Consider the following 18,941-nt stretch of genomic DNA (forward strand, 5'->3'; position numbering starts at 1 on the left):
TTCACCCTAACAGACATTTATTGCATTAACTAGATACAGAAGCAGACCTGGAAAATAATTTTTTAAAATCTCACTTTCAGGCTTTAGCTCATATCATTCTCCTGCTGTCTGCAACAGCTGGCTTCTCTGACATTCCTTGTCAGGACTGAAAATGAATAAATATAAATGAGTATTGATGGTAGTTCATGTTTTTCTTTCTATTTGTAGAATAAGAAATACAAAATTAGTGTGCACTGAAGCAAATATTTGCTCTCTTACCACTTCTGATATTTCCTTTTAGTTTCCTCTTGGTCAAATCAAGCTTTTCGAGGCAAAGGTTGAAGAAGTTGATAGATCATGTGATTCTGATGAAGATTATGAGGCTAGTGGTCGCAGTTTATTATCAACACATTACACTGTTGTTATCCACCCCAAAGATCAAGGACCCACTTATCTTCTTATAGGATCCAAACATGAGAAGGTAATAAAAGGACTTTTTATTGAGTTTCAGTAACACGTCTATGAGTATGGTGCTGTGACATGAGTATTTATTAAAAAGGAGGAGGAGGGTGACCTGGCTTGTAATTTGATATAATAAGCAAGGAGAAGGTCCTGCTTCATTAACATCAAACAGAGTTTGTCTGCAAACCGATGCTATCATAGGTAACCCTTTCTAAAATAGACTACAATGAGCAGGCTTGCCTACATAAGGAGATGGTGCAGAATATCAAATACGCTGTATTGGAGGATTTTACTCACATTACACTAACTTTAGACAGACCTGTAGCAGACCTTCCTGAGAGGTTTTGGGATACTGTTACCTGATTTCACTGATAAGAGTAGGGAAGACTGCCCTCCTGAAGTGAAGGAGAAATGAGAGGTGTGGTTAAAATTATTTTTATTATTACTGCTTCATTACTCTCAAGTAATCTAATGTAGACCTCTACATCTAATCTAATCTAATGTAGCAGGTTCTGGCAGGAATAAAAAAGCACTTAAGTGAACGTTCTGAAGAGGAAGGGAAGAATGCCCAGATAATTAGCCCTGATTTCTAAGGGTAAAAGGCTTCTGAAGAGAGCCCCGTCTAATCTTCCTTGCTTAATGTCTGTAACATAGAGACCATGAATACAGGTATGTTCAAACAAAGGCAAACTCCTTTGGGCTTCAACAGGAGCATATGGCAGTGTTTCAAGTTGAGAGCAAAATCTTGATGAAGCAGCTCCTTCCAACATAGAATGAATGAGCTGCTCTGTGTCTTTCTACTTTAGGATATGTGGCTTTATCATCTGACAGTTGCAGCTGGAAGTACCAGTGTAAATGTTGGATCTGAGTTTGAACAACTTATTTGCAAATTATTAAATATGGAAGGCGATACCAGTAAGTTTGGTTTTGTTTCAGCATACTAATCTTCTAATACTTATTTGCTGAATGTACTTATGAACTGAATTAATTGCTAAACCTACATATTTTATCTGCTTAGCTTCTCAGATTTGGAGGCATCCTACCCTTTGCCACAGCAAAGAAGGAATTGCTTCCCCTCTTACAACATTGCCATCAGAAGCCTTGCAAACTGAAGCAATTAAATTATTTAAGGTAAAACCATAGCAGATGCCTTTTTTATTAACTGACTGTTTTAACTCTTAGCTAAATAATGGCTATTAGTTGGCTTACTAGAGATCTTCGACAGATAAGTAAAAAGAAAAGAGATTTTTACTGTTATCTTTACTGTCACCATATTATCTTAACAAAAAGTATCACTTCCAATGTAAATAGATCACTTTTAACTGTGAGTTTATGCTCCAACTTTTTGCCTTTCTACGGAGGTTATTTATAAAGCACAAGTTGGTAGAAAATCCATGGCCATCATGGATGATAATAATTTTATCAGTAAGTTCATCAGCCCCAGAGAACCTATCAGAGTGGATCTATTTTTTGGTTAGATTTCAGGAGGAACAAATGGTAGGCGAAAGTTTTGTTGTAGATATATTTAAATCAGCTAGAAGACATTTTAAAAAACTGAAGAAAAACAAAGCAAAGCCAAAATTTCTAGTTTAAGTAAGTCATGGGTTATTTGAAGTTGAGATAGAAGGCAGAGATACTACTGCTCTTTTTAATAAAAAGAAAATATTTTCTTCATATGAAGTAGCTATCCTTAAAAGACTGATTAGGTATTCATTCTAGGAATAGAGAAAATATTACAGAGTAAAATTACTGGAATTATTTCACAACAGTTTGTGAATTCATTTTTAAAGATTTTCATACATCTTTAAAAATACACATATGTATATCTCCAAGTAGTAGCGAAAAGGCTTTATGAATGAGACATGTAATGGTTCATAACTGCTGTGCTGCAGCTTGTTTCTTGAGATTCTTTGTATGCCAGTAAGACCTTATATCTTTCCCAGTGAAAGGCCAGATAGGGGTTGATATCTATGAGAGGGAGTATGCTGCAAGGCCTAATTAACCTTCTTTCTTCTCTTTCCTGCCCTCCCCCAGGTAAAAATACTCCTGAACATTAATTAATAGCCAGGCTATATAGTCTATTTCAATGATAAAATAAAATCTTGCTGTTCCTTTTTCTGTGCCTTGTGAAAGAAATTACAAGTTGGAAGAAATGGGGCTTGGATACATTAACTTTCTCCACCGAACTTATACAAGTGTAAAGACCAAACTCCCTGAAGGATCAGCTATCTGGAGAATTTTGATGTAATGGTTCAGATCTAGAAAGGAATTCAAGACAAGCACCATATGTTGAGTCACAGACAATTGCAGGCAAACTTTCCAGCTTGTTTGTCTGAAATGTTTGAAGCCCTTTAAAGAAGTACATCCATCTTACTTTCTGAAATCCCGCAGCATGAAAATTTAAAAGTGAATGTACTTCTCTGATAAAAATAAATTTGTATTTATTTGGAAATCACTTCCTGAAATATATTTCAGACCTAATTCAAATCACAGACACTTGCCTAAAATAAATAAATAAAAGGTTTCTTGTATGACCTTTATTGAAGCTTTGTATAAATCAGCTTAAAAGTCAGGTAGGGAACTGATTTAGAAACAGAGCAAGTCATGTTTCAGGTATTATTTTGCTGATAAAAATTAGTCCTGTGCATGCACATATTTTCAGATAGACAGAAATAGATTGAACTTTCATCCATTTCTTCTATTTTGCTTTCTACTTTGGAAATTATCACTCACTTATTATTTTCTATCTAGACCTGCCAATTGTTTATAAATGCTGCAGTTGACTCTCCTGCCATTGATTACCACGTATCTTTGGCCCAAAGTGCTTTGCAGATCTGCCTCACGCATCCTGAACTTCAAAATGAGATCTGTTGTCAGCTTATTAAACAGACTAGACGTCGACATCCACAAAACCAGGCAGGACCAATACAGGTAACCCAGTATTTGTTTTAACAGTAGCTATTTCAGCAGTAGTGAAGGAACTACACAGACTGTTTAGAATGGTAAGGGGGTTCTGCTCTCCTGTAGCATCTCCTTACTGAAAATCAGACACAAACCTGAACTAACATCTTACTACTGCTCTGTCTTCCTGAAACGAAGCTGATGCTATCCTCCATCAAAGAACGTGTGTCTGGTGGTAGAGTGTATCTGTGCCTGTGTTGTTTTTAAAGGCTGGACATACAATGGGCTATGTTCAAGTTAAGTGTTGAGTAAGACATCATGTAATTCTCTTTTACTGCATCTTTCCTAAGGGAAGTGCTGCCTCAGGAAGCTTGGTGGGCTAAACTACGTGGCAGATGTCTCTGTAGCATGAAGAAAAGCTGTAGTGCCGTGTTGTGGAATCTCAGATACGCTCAGGGCTTCTGATAGATGTCACCTCTTGTACATCATGCTGTTCTGCACGCACTCTGCATGCTAGATTATACATACATACTTAAAATTCTTCACTTTGGCCACTGCTAGCTGTTCACTGGTATCCAAATATGTAACAATTAAATGAACTGAAATTGAAAGGAAAGCCAATACTTAATAGTTTGCATAGAATTAACAGAACTGGAACAGTAGTGCTTATGATAGAGCAATACCTACAGAACTAGGAGGTGGATCAGACAATGAGAAAGGAAATTGCCATATTAAGGCTTTTGTAATAGACATGTTTTTCTTGTGCCATAGAAAGTAGAATATGACCAGCAGACATACCAGATATCTAGAAGCAGCCCATAGCTGCGATATGGCCAGTATGCATGCATCACTGAAACATCCACAAAGCTTTTATAACAGACATACCATGTTCACGTCAATTAGCACACACTAAGTTACATGTGGCTGATGGAAATGAAACTAACCATAATTATTCTTTGGTACTTGCATACCACTGGCAAGGCCTTCCCTCTGATACTGATAAATAAATTGTTGCTATCATAATCCACTGGCATGATTTTTAAGAGTTAACATGTTCAGTAAAATTTTTACAGCCTCACACTAAATTTTTTAAGACCTAAATTCCTGGTGTAGTCCCCCACACTTGGTTCTACTGCAGTGACTTCCTGAAACAAGATGCAATCCTCCACCAGAGTACAGGTATTTGATAAAAGGGAATATCTGTGCCTGTGCTGTCTCATTTCTGTTTAATACCAGGCAAGTCAAATAAATCAAGATAGAGATACCCCATTAGAAAATGTAAGTATGATGCATTGATACAATTGTGAGAAAAGCAGTTGCAACGTTAGTAAGTGTTCATCCAGAGTACATGAGAGCAGTGTGTATTAAGTGTTAGGTTTACGGTTGGACTCAATGGTCTTAAAGGTCTTTTCCAACCAAAGTGATTCTGTGATTCTAAGTGAAGCCTATGGAAACATATTGAGCAATTAAAATATATCAAAGTATTGAATAATTGTTTTTTCAATAGTTGCTATCTGCTTGGCAGGAGGAAAATGTCTTAGGGGTTGCTTTATAATATATGTAACAGGAAAGCTGAATTAAAATTGCACAGGCTTCTTCTCATTTCTCAGTGCTTGGCCTTGCAGCCTTAGTATTTTTTTCCTGTGTATTAACTGCTTTTTATACAAACTGAGCTGCTTTCCCATTTCCAGCCCCAAAAGAAACTTGCTGTACACAAGTAAACAGAAAGAGAGCATTTTGGCCTTTCAGTGAAGTGACATACTTATTTACTCAGCTTTTTCTGTGTTTTGTTTTTTTATTCCTATTTACAGCTGTCTGTAACTCAATTTGGCACAGTAAGCTGCAGTGCTGGCCAGCAGCCACAGCAGGAAGTTTTACTTTGTAAGATGTTTAAAACAGTGCATGTCTTCCTTTTGTCCAGGGCTTGCAGCTTTTGGCTCTCTGCGTTGGACTCTTTCTGCCCCAGCACCCATTCCTTTGGCTTCTTAAACTTCATTTAAAGAAGAACGCAGATTCCAGGTATGCCTGAATATTATTACCCAGCTAATCAACTAGTCATTCTGAAGTACCTTATTTTCAAACTTTCATTTAATATTGCAGATCTTTTTGACATATATTTGAAATAAATTTCAGTAGAAATGTGCTTCAGTGCTACTAAAATGTAGTACATGCTACTTCTATGCATCACTTGGGAAAGTTATCCTTTGTTTTGAAAAATACTCTGCAGTGGAACTCTGACTGCATGTTGCAAAATCATGGAAACCAAAAGATGGCAGTTACACAAAACACTCTGAGCCATGTTGATCTTTGGCACAATTCTGTTGGTCTCGATGGACTAACTCTCTTTATAGTTCCACATGGAAAAATGTGTTGGAAATCTTGCAGACTGAAATCTGTGTGCTCCTCCCATTTGGCACCCACAGAGAGATTTACTCACAGTTTACTATCCTTTCAATCAGTCCCCAAGAGTTGCCTTAATTCTCTTTTTGTCACAGGACTGAATTTGGGAAATATGCAATATATTGTCAGCGATGTGTAGAGCGTACGCAGCAGAATGGAGACCGAGAAGCCAGACCTTCCAGAATGGAAATCCTTTCCACTCTTCTAAGAAACCCCTACCACCATTCCCTGCCCTTCAGTATTCCAGTTCATTTCATGAATGGCATATATCAGGTAATGTCAGGTAGACCAGGAAATCTAACCGCCCAACCCCGTGCTGTTAGCACATACATGAAGCAGCATATCAGAAACAGAATTGTAAGAGTTAAGGTAAACATGGTTCAAGTTTCATCCCGTGCCAGTGCTAGCAATGGCAGGCACAAGGTAATTGAATGAGATCTGATCAACAGAGAGTAAAGGTTTGGGGAAAAATCTTTAAAAGAAAGAAAAAAAATTTAAACCTCTTAAGAGTGAGAAGTACTAAAGTTCTGTTTCTTATTTAACCTGACCACCAGATGAATTAATTAGACTGGAGAACAGGGAAAGGTATTAAATTCCACTTCCTTTCATCAGACAGCTTGAAAGTTAAATATCTCAGTGAAGGCCTGGAAGCACGGCTGAAACTCCCATTATCAGCCATGAAGGATAACCATATTTGTTTCAGAACAAACACAGCTTCATTCGTAACTCTTTTGGGACTTCATTAGTCAAAGTCTGTAGGAAACTTTCCATGGGCTTCCATGCATAATGCTTCACACCCTGGTTTGTGTTTCTAACTGTGAGAGCTGGCTGAAAGAGTTTTTTAACAATTCACAGTATTCCTAGACATAAAGCAAGTTTTTATATGAAATCAAAACAATATTGAATAAACTTTTAATTTCAAGTCGCAGAACAACTCTGCTTTTTTCCCCTCTAAGTTTCCTAATTGCTTACTGCTTGCCCAGGAAAACAGAAAAAACAACATGTATTTAAATCATCCTGGAAGGTTTCAAAATTGAAGTTCAAAGAAGAAAAGGAATAACTGCTCATTAGTTAGTTATTGCTCTAAAATGTATACTTAAGGGTTATGAAAATTGTAATTAAATAAATAAATTATTTAATTACAGCAATAACCAGTTATAGTGGTAGAGAAAACTCTTGTATTCATCCCTAAAGCTAGATTCAACAGATTTTTTTTTTTTTAATTCCAACCACTGAGAAGCCCAAAATAGAAGTCCAAGATCCTTTTTCCAGATATTTCTTTACAAAAAAGAGATAAGGGGCCTTCTTCAACATACCAAAAACAGGAAACACCCTTAAAGTAGATGAAAGTGAACATCAGCAACTAGTATCTTTATAAAAGCCATTTGCCATCTCTTGCTAAAATGCTTTAATACTAGTAACAACAGACAAAAATTCAGATTTAGGAAAATAAAATTTAGAAGGCTCTCTATATTACTGGCCTATGTAGCACTGACAGAGCAACATTTGCAAAATATTTCAGATCTGCCAGTGTAGATCTGCCAGTAAATACCCCTTTGAAGTTGCAAATGATGAAAAGTGATTAATTGATCTAATTTGTTTCACCACCATATTGAAAAGTGTAGGAAAGTATAGTTTTCTTCATTTTTTCAAGTGGTATTTGTCACATAAAGCTCAGACACCAGACTGCTTTCTGTTATATAAATACTGTAACAGAAATTCAAGTGTAGTGTAGCAGAAACAAGTATAAACAAAGAAAAGAAAACAAAAAATATTTGAAAGCTTTTTGATAGTGACTTTCATAAACAAAATGGAGTAAGGTATAATATGCTGGAAATTTTGTCAGTTTTTGAATGAAGAAAAACTCCACTAACTGAGTTCCTACATGGAGATCTTGAATCTTTTCCAAACCCTTTAAGGAATTTTTTTATTATTATTTTAAGTTATTTTAAGTTATTTTATTATTTATTTTAAGTTATTCACTGCAGATGGAATGGTTCCTGTATCACCACTGTTATTCTAGAGGTATTATCCTCCATTATATTAGATTTTTTTTTTATGGGGGTGTTGTTTATTTTTTAATAAGTTTGATAGCAAAATATATTTTGGCTGCTGTTTTAGGTTGTTGGGTTTGATGCCTCTACCACAGTGGAGGAATTTCTGAACACCCTGAATCAGGATACAGGAATGAGGAAACCAGCTCAGTCAGGATTTGCACTGTTTTCTGATGATCCCTCTGGCAAGGATATAGAGCACTGTCTTCAAGGAAACATCAAGGTAAACAAAACCTTTAATGAGCTCTGCATATAAAACAACAAAATATCTTCATTTTACAGAGCTCTCTTCAGACAATGTAAATGAAAACATTTTTCAAGCTGAAAACTGTATTTAGGTTTTTTTCCCCATAACATAAAAGATTAAAAAAAACCATTGCTTTTTCAATTGCTGAAATCCATTCAGTAAACTATATTTAAAATCTTTGTCTAAGAGACTGATATTATTCATGAAAGTAGCAACTGGGTTAAAAAAGAAGTAGTAAGCTGTTACTAATCACAGTCTCTTAAAACTAAAAAGCAATTGAAGTCCAAGGTGCATTTAGAGATTTCAGTTAACAGTTCTTGTATAGCTCCAAAAGATGACCATTTGAGGTCCAAAAAGTCATTCATATGGGGGAAGAAAAAAAGAAAGGATTCTTTATCTAAATACATAATAATTAGGGTTCCATTCAGGAAATTTCCAATGTTTGGTTTATCATTGTTCTGAATTCTATTCTAACAATTAGGTTAGTTCATGAACCACTCTTGCTGTACTTTATAAAAAACTTCATGCAAACTTTGTAGCAGTTACTACAAAGGACCTGAAAAACTCCAGCGTGCAGCAGAAACAGAAGGCAGAGATCAAAGGCATTTGATTAATTATAAACAACTTGCTCTGTATAATGACACATTCATTGGCTGCTGCTAAATCAGGTACCTGGCCTTTCCATAGAAGCATGTTATGGCTCGTTTCCAAAGGTAGTATGTGTGTTGCAGGATAAACAAACAACAAAAATGTTAATTATTAAATGCTCCAAGTAAGAAATGTGAGTAAAGTTATTTTTCAGTAAGTTTAGAAACTCAAGTTACGTATGTTTCTGACATGTAAGAGGTAAAAGATATTCAAAAAAGTAGACAATTTCCATTCAAAGGTGTTTTCAAAGAGGAATACATGGCACAGTCAGTTTTGCATTGCTTTCCTTCTAGATCTGTGACATTATTTCAAAATGGGAGCAAGCCTCCAAAGAACAACACCCTGGGAAATGTGAAGGCACAAGGACTGTCCGCCTTACTTACAAAAATAGGTTTGTATAACAGCTCTGCCTTGTCCCAAGAGTTGCGTTTAATTTCTGCAGTTTCTTTATCTGAAAAATACTGGCTGACTCAAAGCTTGCAATAAAAACAGTAAATTGGTGTAACTGGATAATTTTTTTTTTTTTTTAATTATAGTTAATTATTTCTAGTTCTTAAGAGGTGAACAAGGCTGCCAAAACAAAAACAAAATTTAAAAGGGCGGGGGGTGGGGTGGGCAACACTGAACTCAGAATTCTGACTGAAATTAAATATTTGCCCACTGGTTCAAGTACAAGTGTTGCTCTGCTAATGTGCTTTGACGCTGATGTAAACATGTAACATTCAGAGCAGATACTGCTAATCCTCAGGGCTGATGCATTTCCCTGTCTTCTTTATTTAATAACTTTCTGTCTTTTCTGTAGGCTTTATTTTTCAGTTCAAGTCCATGGGGAGACAGACAGAGAGAAGCTGCTGCTGGTATATCAGACAAATGATCAAATAGTCAATGGCCTTTTCCCCGTGAACAAAGAACTAGCGATGGAATTGACAGCTCTTTTAGCGCAGGTAATCCTTGGGCATTAATGACTCGCAGAGCACTTTTATGGGTGAGAAACTTAAATAAAGAAGCTGGTCCAAGATGGCTTGACAGTCGAGTGACCTTCACCTTTTACATGTGATAGTGCAGGAAACAAACTGGGCTGGAATTTTGTGTAAGGCTAACTCTGTACTTTAGTGGAAATACTTTGGCACCAGTACGGATAAAATTGTGCTTTACCTCCTACATAGTCAGGCCCTCTTTGATTAAATACCATGTAATCACACATCATATCCTCATTCACTATTCCTTACATGATTTCTGCAAGTTAATACACCAAAGTAACAGCTGTTTAATGAAAGCCTAAGACTCCTTTACTAGACATGGCCTTGATAAGATCTGTTTTATTTTTAAAAAAATTAAAGGCTCAAGGGAAGGTTATTGAGAAAGTTACTTAATGAGGTTATTCAGTAAATCTAAACTCGTTTATGTCAGCTGGAGCAATCTCAGAGCAGAACTAGTAAGTATTATAGTTGTACAATTTATACTTTATCTGTTTTCCATGGTAAATATGAAATAAGAAAAATAAAATTACTTGCATGATTTTTTTTATCAGTGAAAAAGAGACATTAATTGACAAACTGCTTTTCATTTTATACTTGGTTAGACAGAGGAAAGATAGCTCATAATACCCAGCTAGAAAATTACTCTGGAGTAACAAAAATATTTTGCTCTTCATGGTCTTTCCTATAGGTAGAGATTGGAGATTTTGAACGGCCTTTCTCAACTCCAGCAGGGCAAGTCACTTCCCAGTCCAAGTCCAATCAAACATTAAAACAAGTTTTGGAGAGATTCTACCCTAAGAGATACAGGCATGGTTGTTCAGAGGAACAATTAAGGTGAGATTCATTTTCCAATCCATATTCTCTAAAAATCTAGGAGTGAAACGAGGAGGTTTTAAGTTGTCTTTAGGAACAATGCCATATTTGACTAAACCTGTGTTTGAAACTCATATTCTTGCTAAATTGAAGAACCCATTCCCTCTGTATATTCCTAATCTAAACAGAGGAGCATCATTAAGCATGCACTCCAGCAAAAGCCGTACGAGTTACTACACAGTGTTACAAAACCCAGCAATTCTGAAATTCTTACTCAGCAAATCTAAATTAAGTCTGTGCAGCGACTGAAGGACTACTGAAAGTAAAGGACACGAAGATCTGATCTGAGTTCAAATGTGCAGTCTCTGGCAGCCTGTCAAATTGGCTGTATGTTAATTTAATGGACTTCCTAGTAAGGTATCACTTCATTTAAAATGAATTATCTGCAAGTCATTTCAATCAACACCCACTAACAGGAAGAAGACAAAAACAGTGTAATAAATTATCCAAAGTCAATGATACAGCAATTTTGGAGTCCAGTAAACATCACAGAAATGTTTTCCTCATTCTTCACGGCAGGGTTGAATAAGTTTAACGCTATTCTTGTGTGCACAAATTAACATTATTACATACTCAGAAATAAAAAGAGAACAGGGACATTCAAAAGTATACGCACAAATGCAATTAATTTCAAAGAATAAAGTATAAGAGGTCCTAGTTTAGGCAAACTCATGGAGGGTAAGTCAAACATTTGTTGAACTGTTCAAGGAGTCCCTGTGTTGGGTTTGGGGGGGAGGCACTGGGTGGGGGAAGGAGCCACCTTGTGAAAGTTTCATGAAAGCTCCCCTGGCTCCAAGGCATAACCCCCCCCAGCCCAGCCCAGGCTGAGCCAACGAGCACTAGAGAAACGTCTCTGTGAATCCATATTTGTGAGGGGAAGGACTGTCCTGAAAAGAAGAAGGTGGAGAGAACCTGGAGGAGAGTCCATTGACCTGAACAAAAGATGACCATTGGCCTAAACAAAGAGAGAGCTTCATTGCTGGAAGGAGGAAGGGGAGGACAGAGATCCTCAGACACCCAGTTTAACTGCATGGAGTAGGAGAAGGCAAAGGAGGTCCCTGCAGCCCATGGAAGTTCAACAGTGGAGCAGATGCCCACATGTAGGCCATGGAGGACTCCATGCTGGAGCAGAAAAACAGAGCCCAAGGGCAAGTGTGACTGTTGTGGCAAAGTGTGAAGTGTGGCAAATTGAGACCCCAGGGTCACTCAACGCCAGAGTGGGGCTGGACCTCCAGAGCTGGGGGCAGGGAGGTGCTGGACCAGAGGCCCATCTGCAGCCCATGGATGTCCTGATGCCGAAGCCAGAAGCTGAGCCTGAACAGCTCCGAGACTCCATGGGCAGCTCGCTTTGGAACATCTTGTTCCTGGACATCCATGCCGGGAAGAGCAGCAATAGTGAACTGACTGCAACCCCCATTCCCTGTCCCCTGTGCCCTTGGGGGCAGGGAAAGTTAGAGAAATTGGGAGCAAAGTGATTTGAGCCCGGGAAGAAGGGAGGGGTGGGGGAAGGTGTTGTAAGATGTGGTTGTTATGTCTCATTGTGCTACTCAGATCAATGGTAGCGAATTAAATTTATTTTTCTTCCCCAAGTTGAGTCTGTTTTGCTGGTGACCATAACTGGTGAGGGAGCTGTCCCTGTCCTTCATTCCTAATATGTGCCCCTTTGTTGTGATTCCCTTCCCATCTCACGGGGTGGGGGGGGAAGTGAGTGCAGGACCACACGGTCCTGCTGTGGTTAAACTGCTACAGTCCTTCAACCACCAATTGCCAGAGCTGGAAGTCTGTGGCAGGGAAAGAATCACTATATACCTGCCCTGTTTCTTGCATTCTTTTGCTAAGTGTGCAGTTTGACTTCATAAACTAGTAATAGTAAGCTGCAAGTAAAAGATCCCCCCTTATTACACATTACCACCCCTCCACCCCCCCTTTCTTGGGCTGCATCTAATAATCTTGTGGCTGCCGGGTGAGTCATTCCTGCAAGTCAGTGTGCTAGAAAGGTATCCTGGGGTTATTTTTTTGGAGGATTAGTTTTCCGTAGGATCATTTTATTGAACCAGCTCACCATGGGGCCAGAAAAGAGACAGTGTGAACACATCATGCATCAGAAGCTTTTTGGTAGCAGCACGCAGATACACTAAAAAAAAGAGTATAGCGTTCAGCTGTATCTTCCACATGAACTACTAGCCACAGGTAAAGACATGAGCTAAGCTGGATGGATTTTTGGAATGACAACTGGCATAGCTGTGGAGTACTGATAAAGGTAGATTGATTATCTGTAGAGACACATTAAAAGCTGTACTAGACTTTTTCCCTTTATGTTGCAACTGCTACATCAATATTTAATCATAATGTTGCAGAAATTAGAAGACACTTCATAATTTTCATGTGCATAACAATATTAAATGACGTTTTGGATTTATTTAATACTGTGTAAGTGATAGTTGTTGTATTAAATTATCATTTTAACAAATGGATTTTTTTGCTCAGTAAACTCACTATGGGTAAGCATTTAAATTCCTTTCAAGAACTAAATTACATATTTCATTTCAACAGACAGCTTTGTCAGCGATTGTCTACAAGATGGATGGCTCTCCGGGGGCACAGTGCTGCAGACTGTGTGCGCATTTATCTCGCCGTAGCCAGAAAATGGTCTTTCTTTGGTGCTAAATTGTTTGCAGCAAAAGTAAGAAACTTCACTGAGTTTGAGTGGTGGGGTTTCTTAAATATAATTTGCAAATAGTAATATATTTTTGTTGAAAATTAGTGTGTTCCACGTGCTGACTGAATCTCTTGTCAAATTACTAACTCCTTTAAGCTATATCCTGGTGAAACGTAGTAGCCATAGTACCAAGTACACCATAATAATAACTTTCCAATACATTTATTGCATGTTTTACATTATTAATCTAGGTAGTATCTTTTCATTTTCTTACATCTTAGTTTGAGATAGCTTTTTTGTTCCAGACTTTTTTTATCTGATAACTAGAAGAACATGGAAAAGGCAACATTAACTGGCTATGGAAGCTGAACCTTGCAGAAACACTAAATGCTGTTAGGGGTATTTAGACCACTCCCTTCTGTGCTGGCCTCTCTCAATTTCTCTTAAACCACTAGTATCTTAATTCTCTTGATTCAAATAACAGCTGTGTTAAACAGAACTGTCACCTCACCCCTTATGTTTTATTAGGTAATCCCAGTATATATATATATAATTGCTAATCAGCACTTTGTTCTTTGCATATGTAGACATATATGCCAGTGAACAAACTTTAAAACACCTGCCTTTTTTTCTATTTCATTAATGAGACTGCACATTTGATTGGACTAAGCACTGGGGAAGGCTTCGAGAGTATTAGGCTGAGTTCATAGATCTGCCACTGGCTGCCAACATGGCTTTGAGCAGCTACTTCAATTCTTTTACATCATTTCCTTCTCAGTGTAAATCTCAGTAAGATCTATGGATGGAGAGAGCTCTATAATAGCTGAGAGTTAATAATTATTTACATATTGTCTCATTTTGAAGTATTAATTAAAGAATGTTTCTCTTTGTAGCCTCTAGCAACATCTGCAGTTGAGAAGTCCTTCATATGGTTTGCTGTACATGAAGATGGCATAAGCATCCTAGATTACAGCTCTATGGTAAGTGAAATTTCTGTTTTAATTCTGGTCAAAGGAGATTTTAATACTGAGCATATGGAGAGATTCACCACCATCCTACATAAAAGATGGCATTAGCCTTACATGCTACGTTATCTGGTCTTTCTCTTTAAGCAAAAATTCATTCCTTTCAAAATGCATTAATATTATCATCATTAGAGGAGCACTAATAATAGAAATAAGTAATGAATTCTTTGCACAGAATTTATTTTTGTTTATCAAATACAGTTTTTATATCTTTTAATGAAATGTTAATGTTTTAATCATTCAGATGTCAGGAGATCCATAGTTACACTTCTTACAATAACATTAATTTTCATTTCCTGGAGACTTCATTTTCCATTATTATTCATAATACATACACTCTGCAAAGAGCAGTTACTCTAAAAGATTGTTATTTTCATTGTATTATTTTTGTTTAATAGTAGGTAACATAACCCAGTGTTATTTAATTATGTCATTTTAGGCTCTGATTTTTCTTTTGATTTGCAATAAAACTTTCCACAGAAAACGACTCATGTTAATCAGCGTAAGAAAGCAGTGCCTGAGAAGATCCCTGCTTCAATTTAGATCCTGCAAAGAAACAGAATAGCACAGCGCTATTAGCAAGCGCTAATATCGGATATCAGAAAATTAAAATCTCAGATTTATAATTGTACTGATATGGGCCTTTTCATTATGTTTCTTTGCAGTCAAAGAAATAATAAAACAAAGAACACGAGGAGAGCAAACAGCATGAGCGAAACAAGAGCTTGCATCAGGCTGCAGAAAGCTCTGTAAAAACACTGACCTGCTCACAGAGCGAGCTGTGGCATTTCTGCACAGCTCTGCCACTTTACAGCATCAGCAGGCTCTACTTGCCATTCCAGAAATGCTCAGTTTCCAGAGAATATTCTGACCTTCTGTAGGAAGGATCAAGGGTTGATCAAGGGTTATGTTGCAGTGAGTTGTTCTTTCAAAAGAAGGGCAAAAAGAGGTTTAGTAAGCAAAGGACATTAAGTCAGTTATTGCACAGATACTACAGATGAATTACAGATGAATTTTAAATGTGGACATCTGCAGCACATTAATATGAGTTGGAATGATAAATTAAGTGCTAATCATGGACTCAAGGCCACTAGTGTGGTGTTGAACACTGAGCCGAGGCATGGAAAGCAGAGGAGCCTTGCAGAGTATGTATGTTTTATCAGAGACATTAAAAAAAGAAAACAGAATTTAGTTTAATTTGTGTGTATGTAAACTACATCACTGCACAAAAATAAGTCCTGGAGTTAAATTCCTCTAGATGTCTCATGCTCTGCCACTTAATTTATTTAGATACTGCTTCAGTTTCAAATGGAATTCCTAAGATTAACTTCTCTCAAAGTCAGTCAAGACTTGTGTAAACTGAATTACACACTTGAGTTGAAACTTGCTTATAATATCTTTGAACTAATTAATTTGGAATAGAAACTGAGGTCAAACTTAACGAGTTGTCTTCTGCAGTGGAAATTCCTCATAGTGAAGGTCTGAATGAAACTATCCCAAAATCTACAGTTAATTTCAAGATTCATAAGAGGCTAACAACAACATTTGGAAAAATACATGTGTAATTATATTTTTAAAAGAAGCATTTGCCATAATCTCTTTTTCCTGCATTGTCCTGCTTATAGCTTCACCGTTTGTTTTTTTTGCTTTTCTTTTTTAAGCGATTAACAGCTACATATACATATAAAAGCCTGATGACTTTTGGAGGCTATCAAGATGATTTTATGTTGGTTGTTAACAATGCTCAGACGAAGGACAAATCAACTGAAAAACACCTTTTTGCCATGACAAAACCAAAGGTTGGTATATTATCTGAAATAGTTTCCCACCATCTGCTACTTTTCTACTTTTTCTAGTGGGTAATCCATAACAGATGTGAAAGATGAAACACCTTCTTTATTCCTAGCATTCTCAGATTATTGAGTTTTGCCAGATGGTTTTAGAGAGCAAAACAATTAGTAATACAAGAGGTAACAGTGACAACACTGATGTGTTCCTTTTCTTTTCATGTCTCTAACATTCCAGGTTTTTCAGAGAAGGACAAAGCAAGCTATTAAAAACAGTACCTAAAAACTAGTCTGTTCGCTTGATCAGCAACAGAGATAATTTTTAAGAAGGTACAATTGTGTTCTATAGTGGAATTGTAGAACACGAGATCCGAAAGAGCAGTCACTTCTTGAAAATCCTATGAAATTTTTACCTTTGGTAAAGAAACTGTTAATGCTTCTTAAATCTAGATTCTCTCCTTCACTGCTAAGATTGACTATAATTTTTAAAAAGCAAAGATTTCAACGTTTTTTGGTATTAGTCAGAACAATTTATGGAACAGACTACAGAATTCCACATACCAATTTGGGTCAAAGCATGACTCTTCATACAGATACGCATACTAAAATACATCTGTTCAATTTTCCCTCAGATTGTGCCCTTATAGGCAAGTTTGTGTGGATTGTAAAGAGAAAATATGGTAAAAAGCTCCCAGAAGTCTTTATCCCTTTTATCTACCATGTGTCTTTAGTTCTCTGAGCGCTAGATATTTTCTAGCAAAATTGAAAGTTTTTTCTAAAAGTGTCACTTTTGGACTTCAAAATCTCTCTCAAAGTGAAAGGAACCATCTGTTTGGATCACTGCAGTCTGTGGACGACAAAGTACCCAGCATACTGACTGGAATAACATTGCATTATTGGCAAGGAGCAATAGAAGAAAGCTCTGTTAGGCATCTCCTCTCTCCCTATCGTTCATTTGTTTGATAAAATACTTTTCCAGTTGATGGTGATTGTCACTTGCTAAAAAGTTACCTATTTTTTCAGCAGTCAAAACACATCACTGTATTTTTCAGAGTTTTGTATGTTCCCGTTATAGATTCTTGAGATCACTCTACTGATTGCCAGCTATATTAACAACTTCCATCAGCTGAAAGGAGCCGCTCATCACCTCTCTGCTCCGGCGCTACTGCCACCTCAAAGTGGACAGAAGCTCAAGGAGACAGGAAGTCAGCCACTTCTTGCAAACAACAGACCAACTAAATGTCCCACTTTGTTGTGATAGGTATCATATAATCCTCTTTGCTACAGGGTTTCTACACTGATTGAAAACTTTCCCATGTACGAGACACAGAGCACAAGCAGGTCCATAACCAAAAGAAAGGCAGACAGGTTTACATTAATTTCAGTGGTATCTAACGAGAGGAGCCCTTTAATTAAAGCCCTGGCCTGAACTGGAACGATGATGAGCCAATTTAAGGATTATGCATCACTGGTGGTGGCTTGTGCTTACAACTCCAAAATAAATGTATGTCTGTTGATAGTGATGGGGAAAGGTGGCCTTGGGAACAATTGTATAGATTTTAGTCATTTGCCAGATATTTACTCAGGGACCAAACTGTCTTCAACTCTAACTCTTCACCTCTATTTTTCAAAATTACACAAGTTATATAACCTTCATTTTGAAAAGGAATTTTTGTTTTTAAAAAAAAAAAGTCAAACACGGAATATTTTCCACTTCCAGCACCCCTCCTTATTTGCAATACAAGCACCATGGGACTAAAAAGAACAAAATGCTTGATTTGTGTAATTGCTTCTCCTTTGAAAAAAAAACTTAAGCACATCATGTAACTATTATAAATCTAGAGAGTATTCTCATGATATGTTCTAGCCTTTGTTATACAGCTATTTTACTTGGCAAATCTTCAGCGTTGGTCTGGTAAATTTCTAAATAATCCCTCTCTGGATTTTCCCTTTTGGAAAAATCTAAATTGGACAGCACTGTACTTAGTATAGTTTTGTTAAACAAGATCCTGTACCTAATCTAATCTTTAATCCAGAATAATAATATGATACAGATGCCAGAATGACTCACAATTGAAAACACAAGAATAACCCAGAAAGCTTTTGCTTGGACTGTCGTGAGTAAACCTGGAGACTTATGTGACATATAAAATCCATGTATAATGTGTACAGTGTATATACATTGATTCAGAATAATATTTTGTAAAAGTTGTTCTTCTTGGTTTTCATTTGCATCTATACATTTCTTAGGATATTAGTAACATAATGCTTTTGCACACAGAAGACCTAATGCTGCATCTACACTATTGGACCTAGGAGCACTTTCCAGCTGCCTTTTCCAGCTGCAAGGCTCAGTGCTGTGTAGGGTCAAGTATGTAGAAATTACACCCATTTTTCCTTCCAATCCTCACATTTCCGTTTCCGTGCAAAGAAACCACTTCTGCAGGCTCTGAAATGGGTGAGCAAGCAGCACAATCTAAGGGATAATTTCAGCCCAACCACAGAGAAGGCAGTCAAACACTGATTCTTACACATTTCACAATTTCCACCTCTGCTCATGCTAATGATCATGGATCATTAATCCCTTATGGCTAGCCCTCATCGTTTGGGGTTTTTTTAATTGCTTTAAAGGAAAGTAATTTCACAATGATTAATTTTAATATTTGAAGGTTGAAAATCTCCTTTGTTTTATGACATTTAAAAATTTCAGATATATACATACTCTGATTGAGAGAAAATGAATTTTCAGCTGTTTGCCCTCTCTGAAAGGTAGGGAGTATCCTCCTGAAGAATTAAAATAGATTGTAAAGGAAATACAGGTTGTGAAAAGAACATGCTCTTAAAAAGTGGAAAGAGAAATTGGCAAGGTGACTTGACAAACATGTTTCTTCTGAAAGATCTTGAAGTCTTGCCACAGCTACTTAAG

At 37.0% G+C, this 18,941-nt stretch overlaps 1 protein-coding gene across 1 annotated transcript in view; it reads left to right on the top strand.

Moving 5' to 3' along the window:
* The window catches only part of PLEKHH2 (pleckstrin homology, MyTH4 and FERM domain containing H2), a 50,109-nt gene extending 32,691 nt beyond the window's left edge, over positions 1-17,418 (top strand). The window contains exons 16-29 of the mRNA XM_010170395.2: positions 281-460; positions 1,248-1,356; positions 1,460-1,572; positions 3,193-3,372; positions 5,264-5,361; positions 5,838-6,015; positions 7,864-8,019; positions 8,985-9,082; positions 9,494-9,635; positions 10,360-10,505; positions 13,098-13,227; positions 14,097-14,183; positions 15,890-16,027; positions 17,091-17,418. Coding sequence (XP_010168697.1) covers positions 281-460; positions 1,248-1,356; positions 1,460-1,572; positions 3,193-3,372; positions 5,264-5,361; positions 5,838-6,015; positions 7,864-8,019; positions 8,985-9,082; positions 9,494-9,635; positions 10,360-10,505; positions 13,098-13,227; positions 14,097-14,183; positions 15,890-16,027; positions 17,091-17,273 — 1,938 coding nt within the window. The 3' untranslated portion in view covers positions 17,274-17,418. The remainder of the gene's footprint in view (positions 1-280; positions 461-1,247; positions 1,357-1,459; positions 1,573-3,192; positions 3,373-5,263; positions 5,362-5,837; positions 6,016-7,863; positions 8,020-8,984; positions 9,083-9,493; positions 9,636-10,359; positions 10,506-13,097; positions 13,228-14,096; positions 14,184-15,889; positions 16,028-17,090) is intronic.
* The last annotated feature ends 1,523 nt before the right edge of the window (positions 17,419-18,941 follow it).

Source organism: Antrostomus carolinensis, unplaced genomic scaffold, assembly GCF_000700745.2.
Source record: "Antrostomus carolinensis isolate BGI_N321 unplaced genomic scaffold, ASM70074v2 scaffold23796, whole genome shotgun sequence".
NCBI lineage: Eukaryota > Metazoa > Chordata > Aves > Caprimulgiformes > Caprimulgidae > Antrostomus > Antrostomus carolinensis.